Source organism: Physella acuta, unplaced genomic scaffold, assembly GCF_028476545.2.
Source record: "Physella acuta isolate Inbredline_101_S28 unplaced genomic scaffold, ASM2847654v3 ptg000435l, whole genome shotgun sequence".
Taxonomy (NCBI): Eukaryota; Metazoa; Mollusca; class Gastropoda; family Physidae; genus Physella; species Physella acuta.
Genome location: NW_026731954.1, coordinates 37921 through 45000, shown reverse-complemented (window position 1 = coordinate 45000; position 7080 = coordinate 37921). Strand labels below are relative to the sequence as shown.

Below are 7080 nucleotides of genomic sequence, written 5' to 3'. Positions count from 1 at the left end.
TTTATTTTTATATACTGTATAAATAAAGAAAAAACAAATCGCACCCTACTGGGTTTTCACCCCTGCGAATTTAAAAATTTATTTTTCGCCAAAACCTCACTTTACTTCCCAAAGTTTCATGGCACTCGCAGTGGCGTAGCTAGGATTTTCGGGCCCCTATGCAAAAATTATCAGTGGGCCCCCTTCGTCAGCTGTTTTGTTACAATGGAATTAAACGAAAAAATCAACTGCTACTTAAGAATGAGGATTTTTAAATAATATCAATATTCTTTAGGCCAACATTTATATCTTATAAGTACTTATTGTGTATTTATACTATATTATTATGCGGTTTTGTAAAAATGTTAGTCTTACAGTTAATTTGTTTGTTTTTTAAAGTAAACAAACAGAGTAGCGTCTTAATACGGTGTCAGAGGTGCGGTCGGCATAGGTTGTCAACATTTAGTTGTGACATCATGACAAAACATTGTACAATTTACTGACAAATGAAGTTGTATCCAGTTGAAATAAAAAAGATTAGTGATAGAGGGGTGACACTCCCCCCCCCCCCCCCGAAAATGCTAAATTGTTGGGTACGATCAGGTGACGCCTTTAGTTAACACGTAGGGTAACACCCGACATTGTGACATACTAACCAAATACAATTTGTTTTTTAAATTGCTAATGATTTATTTAGATCTGTGTTTTTTCCTGCTTTTAATTTTGTAAAATGATAAATAAGTTCATTGAGATCTACTTTAGCTGCGTCTGTATGTTCGATTCTTAGGACGGCCAAGCTACTTGCCCAATGGGCTTATCTTCAAATAATGAGATTTAAGAATTCCTTAGACATCAAAACCTCATTCCCGATCACCGTAGAATATTAAAGAATGTTTATACTAACTAGCGTACCTGTTCACGATGCTGCGATCTAGTCCTACATAACATGGTAACAAAACAATTTGTAAGGGTTTCATCAACACATTATCAATTGTGTATTTTTAGTCGTTTGACCTTGTTTTCTAAAACTGAGATAGGTCTAGTTAAAATGTAAACAACACTGGGGTTTTTTTTCGGATCTTTGTTGCGGGGCGCGGGTTGGTCCACCCTATCGCTCAAACGACATTTGACGTGCTGTATGAAAGCATTGAGTGTACGTTAATCATCTTCCTAAATAGTGAGGTTTAATACTTTTCGGCGACCACCTTGGTCTCAAGGTCTTTGGAGGAGTGACTGGTTACACCACCGTAGGTAACCAGATACAACCCCTGGTTCTGTTTAGTCGTCAAATGTAAAGGCCCACCCTGTCTCTATTATAGAATACTCGTGTGATTGGTGTCGAAAGCCGTCCCTGTTGCAATTTTACCGCTGCGTCAAGACTCTGCACGATGCCCAATCAACGGATCTCTTGCACTCAGTTATCCACTGGGTAACTCGAGCGCCCAATTGTTACTACTGCTGATGCCCTGGAGGACACCCTTATTCGACTTTAGGATCCCGACGTATCCCTAGTGTATGGCGCTCATTAAAACGAATATAGGCGCCGTAGTGCTCTTGGGGGACCCCGGGGTGCACAAGGTTACACGACCGCCGAGATGCCGGCTGCAGTTTGACAACTGAATCAAGTAGTAACGCTGACCCGCTGTGCCAGACACCCAATCAACGGACCCCAGGTGCAAAGAAAGTGGCTGGGAAACTCTGGGTGGCAAACTGCGCCGCATTACTGCCGGGGCGCCGCCCTCAGAAATAAAATAAAAGAGTTTCTCTCAGGCACCTTTTCAGGAAAAATGTCTGGAAAAAAACGTTTCCTTTGGCATATTCTCAACGACTTCTCAAATTTTCTTGGCGATTGGATGAAAATCAAAAACTTATAGTGTTAGTAGCGCCATATTGATTAAAGATTAATTAGATTAAAAAAATGAAGTCCTTAAGGTAAAGAAAAACATTGAAAAATGTTGGACTCAGCTGGTTGTGAGAACACTGACCATGGTTGTTTTTTTCAATGTCTCAGTTATTATGGATATTTAGTAAGATGGAATTTCGTGGAGGGCAGACAGTTTGGAGAGGTGCAGGTCTGTGGGATGGGGTAGGGAATTTCCCAGTCAGTTGAGGTTTATAGCGATGCATGTAGATTTACTGGTGCTGGATGCCAATCTTACAAAATAGTCAAAGTTCAAGTTTATTTATATACTAAATCTCTCAATGGCTTGGACGACCATGCGGCAACGCCTGTAGTAATATTATTTTAGATGGGCCCATTTGGACCCCCCCCCCCACACACACACTGAATCCAACTACTTGTAAAGTAAGAAAGGTCTGGGGCCTTTTTTGGAACTATTAATTACTTCTACAATAGAAAAGAAACTGAAAATTCCTTTTAATTTAAAACATTTTATATTAAACAAATATTAAAATTTCAATGTAAGAGTTTTACTTTTTTAAAGAGGGAAAAGGGGCCCCCAAATGTCGTGGGCCCCTAAACCTTGCTTACGCTAGCTTTACGGTAGCTACGCCACTGGGCACTCGCTTGAACGGTGTCGAACCGCATCCTACTTTTGTTTTTATATACAGTATATAGAGAAAAATTACACCCTCCCGGGGCGCCGCCCTTGCGAAATTAATTTTTTTCAGAACCCTTTCCTGTAGCATTCTTATTAACTACCCAAACTTTCATGGCGATCGGATAAACGGTGTCAGACCGCAATTGACTTTTATTTTTTATACCTTATATAGAGAAAAAAAAAATCGCGCCCTGTCGGGGCGCCACCCCTGCGAATTGGAAATATTTCTTTCGCTGAAACCTCGCTATAAATATTCTCAACAGCTTCCCAAAGTTTCAAGGAGACCTGATAAAAGGTGTAGTAATGCATAAAAGACAGACAGACAGACAGACAGACAGACAGACAGACAGACAGACAGACAGACAGACAGACAGACAGACAGACAGACAGACAGACAGACAGACAGACAGACAGACAGACAGACAGACAGACAGACAGACAGACAGACAGACAGACAGACAGACAGACAGACAGACAGACAGACAGACAGACAGACAGACAGACAGACAGACAGACAGACAGACAGACAGACAGACAGACAGACAGACAGACAGACAGACAGACAGACAGACAGACAGACAGACAGACAGACAGACAGACAGACAGACAGACAGACAGACAGACAGACAGACAGACAGACAGACAGACAGACAGACAGACAGACAGACAGACAGACAGACAGACAGACAGACAGACAGACAGACAGACAGACAGACAGACAGACAGACAGACAGACAGACAGACAGACAGACAGACAGACAGACAGACAGACAGACAGACAGACAGACAGACAGACAGACAGACAGACAGACAGACAGACAGACAGACAGACAGACAGACAGACAGACAGACAGACAGACAGACAGACAGACAGACAGACAGACAGACAGACAGACAGACAGACAGACAGACAGACAGACAGACAGACAGACAGACAGACAGACAGACAGACAGACAGACAGACAGACAGACAGACAGACAGACAGACAGACAGACAGACAGACAGACAGACAGACAGACAGACAGACAGACAGACAGACAGACAGACAGACAGACAGACAGACAGACAGACAGACAGACAGACAGACAGACATTGAATAATATATGTATTGTATTATTATTATTATTATGTTGTTTAAATTACAGACTGCAATACAGATTTAAATGGATCTTTTGGAACTATCACTACAGTTCAATATCCTAGTTACTCCTTGTATAATGCTGTGTGCAACTGGGTAATTAATGGCAGAGCTAATGAAGTTGTTACTTTAAGGTATGTACAAAATAAAACAACGACACGTCAGAACTTGTTGTATATGTAAAATTGTTTTAAAAACGTTTTGAAATAATCCTATTAGAATCGTTGTTTTAAAACAAAGCCACAAGCTAGCTTGGATTTGAAGTAATTTTCTTAAATACTAATGAACAGTTGCGAAAAAATAATTTAGCAGTTTCTTCTTAATATTTAATAAAGTAACATCTGTATAAGGATAGTTAACACTATCCAATATATCAATTTAATTACTTGTCGTGTTTTCTACATCTACACACAACTTACATTTCTCTCTTTTAAAATTTGAATGATTAATAAAATATAATCATTACAATCGTGTTTTTTGCACAATCCTAAAAGTGCTACTATGCGTTTCTATAATTCTGTTTTGATTGATGAGAATTGAAGAACTGTTTCATAACATCTTTTACTAACACATGTTGGAACAGATCTTATGTGCATAACCTTTAAATCTGGACAATGTTTTATCTTCTCTAAAAATTCAACGAGATAGACACTTTTCCATCACTGATGAGCTGCACATCATACATGGGGATCAATATATGACATATGTTTCAGCTGCTTTATTAACCATCATGATACTGAAACGGAAAACGCTACTTCAATTATTTCTCTTAAACGTGCCAATTTTGACATAAATAAAATTATGATACTACTATTACATGTACTTAAAATTATTTTTTATTTAGCTTCGGCAATGGAAATTTTCAACTCATTGAAAGCGCTTATTGCGGTACCGATTCTTTCAATATTTATAACCTTGAGGCTACGACTGGCAATCAAATTGGTAAATACTGCGGCACGAGAATTCCTAGCATCATCAGATCAACAACAAATAAGATGATTTTACAGCTCAGGACTTATTATTATGGATCACGCAAAGGATTTAGTGGGATGTATTTCACACATGGTAGGTTGAATAATATTAGTTATGCCATATTATAAAATCAATTATATCTGGTATTTAATGTAATTTTGATTTTCTACATCTCTCTCTATCTCTCTCTCTCTCACACACACACACACACACACTATTTGTCAATCTTTCTTTCTCTCTCTCTCTCTGCATATATATATATATATATATATATATATATATATATATATATATATATATATATATATATATATATATATATATATTTATTTATTTATTTATTTATTTATTTATTTATATATTATAAAGCTGGTGGTAGTGTGTCAGTCAGTCCTTCCGTCACCGATAAAGATTTTAGAACCATAAAAAAAAAACATCGCACCATGTAGTTATTTTACATGCAGTGCTTTTAATAGATTAGGGTTTGTTTATATAACGACTTAAATTTGTTTTTTAGTTGCCACAGTTTTTACACGAATAACGTGAAGAAAATATTAAATACACGCACACTGCTAAAACATATTCAGCGAATCATTGTGAAATATAATTTCCGTTTGATTTGAGTTAGCGTTTTTTTTTTTTTGCATTTGTGTTTGAGTTGTGTTTGCGTTTTCTTTTTTGTTTGTGTTTGCGTGTTGCATTTGTGTTTTAGTTTGTTTTAGTTTGTGTTTGTTTTCATCGTTCTGTGTTTTTTTGCATTTGCATTGTTTAGGTGTTTGCGTTTTTTGTGTGTTGTGTTAGTGTTTTCGTTTTTTTTTTTTTTGTGTTTGTGTCTGTGTTTGCGTGTTGCGTTTCTGGTTGTGTTGCGTTTGTGTTTGTGTTTTTATTTTCGCTTGTGATGTTTTGCATCTGCATTGTGTTTGTGTTTGCTTTTGTTTTGTTTTGTGTTTTATTTTCTTTTGTGTTTGCGTTGCGTTTGATTTTGCATTTGAGTTTGTGTTAAGTTTTGTTAAGTTCATAAGTTGGTACATTTAAAAAAGATTCACCGTGGCGGAGCACGGATATTTAGCTAGTATATATATATATATATATATATATATATATATATATATATATATATATATATATATATATATATATATATATATATATATATCCTTGTGTGTGTGTGTCTGTCCTTTATGCATTACTACACCTCTTATCACATCGCCATGAAACTTTGGGAAGTTGTTGACAATATTCCTGGGGAGGTTCCTGCGAAAAAAAAAATTCGAATTCGTAGGGGTGGCGCCCCGACAGGGCGCGATTTGTTTTTTTCTATATACGGTACACAAAAATAAAAGTCAATTTTGGTTTGGCATCGTTCATGAGACTTTGAGGAGTTCATCATACCACTCTAGGGAAGGGTTCTGTAAAAAAATAATTTTTAATTTCGGCGCCACGGGAGGGTGCTATTTTTCTCTATATACGGTATATTTTTTTAAAAAGTCGATTTTGGTGTGACACCGTTATCCGATAGCCATGAGACTTTGGGGGAGTTGATTAGAACAATGCAGGGAAGGGTTCTGTAAAAAAAAATCCTTTTTTAATTTCGCATGGGCGGCGCCACAGGAGGCTTCAATTTTTCTCTATATACGGTTTATAAAAATAAAAGTCTATTTCGGTTTCACATCGTTCATCCGTGTACCATGAAACTTTGGGGAGATGATTAGATCACTCAATGGTAGGGTTTTGCAAAAAAATATTGTTTAATATTGCAAGGGCGGCGCCCCCAGGGGGGGGGGAGCGATTTTTTTTCTCTATACACGGTATATAAAAAATAAAACTCTGACGCTGTTCATCCGAGTGCCATGAAACTCTAGAAAGCAGATGAGAATACTCCCGAGAATATTTCTGCGAAAAAGAAAACTAAAGTTTCTTATGGGCGGCGCCATATAGGGTACAACTTTCGTCAATACACGGTTTGGCGCCCAGAGATTTAGAGCGACTATGTTGTCACTTGGCATCCATTAATCGAGCGTCCTGCATAGCGAGTAAGGGGTACTACAATATTCAGCGTAAAACTACAACAGTCTTCTAAAAATAACTTTGTAACGCGAGGAAATCCTGTACAGTTCCGTCACCTTGCGAAAGATGAAAAAATAACTTTTTGAATATGAGAAGCCTACTTTAGAGTTTCGTCACTTTGCGAATGATGCAATATGCATCTACTATTAGACAATCCAGTCAGAAATTTAGATCGAGCATCTAATAATAGACCATTAGTAACGCTAGCATATCGCATCAGTCACATTGATGTTTAAAACATGTCAAATACTTTTTTACGTGTTAAAGAAAAAAAGCATGTTCATTTGTGGCACTTTAGCGAATGATGAAATCTGCATCATTATTAACAGGATGCTATTTGGTACGATGGCGCCTATTACTTT

General features: G+C 37.4%; 1 protein-coding gene across 1 annotated transcript in view; it reads left to right on the top strand.

Annotated features, from left to right (window-relative positions):
* LOC131942949 (mucin-like protein) overlaps nt 1-7080 on the top strand; it is a 44781-nt gene that overhangs the window by 10022 nt on the left and 27679 nt on the right. Inside the window, exons 6-7 of the mRNA XM_059302919.1 lie at nt 3687-3813; nt 4524-4744. Of these exons, the coding sequence (XP_059158902.1) occupies nt 3687-3813; nt 4524-4744 (348 nt within the window). The remainder of the gene's footprint in view (nt 1-3686; nt 3814-4523; nt 4745-7080) is intronic.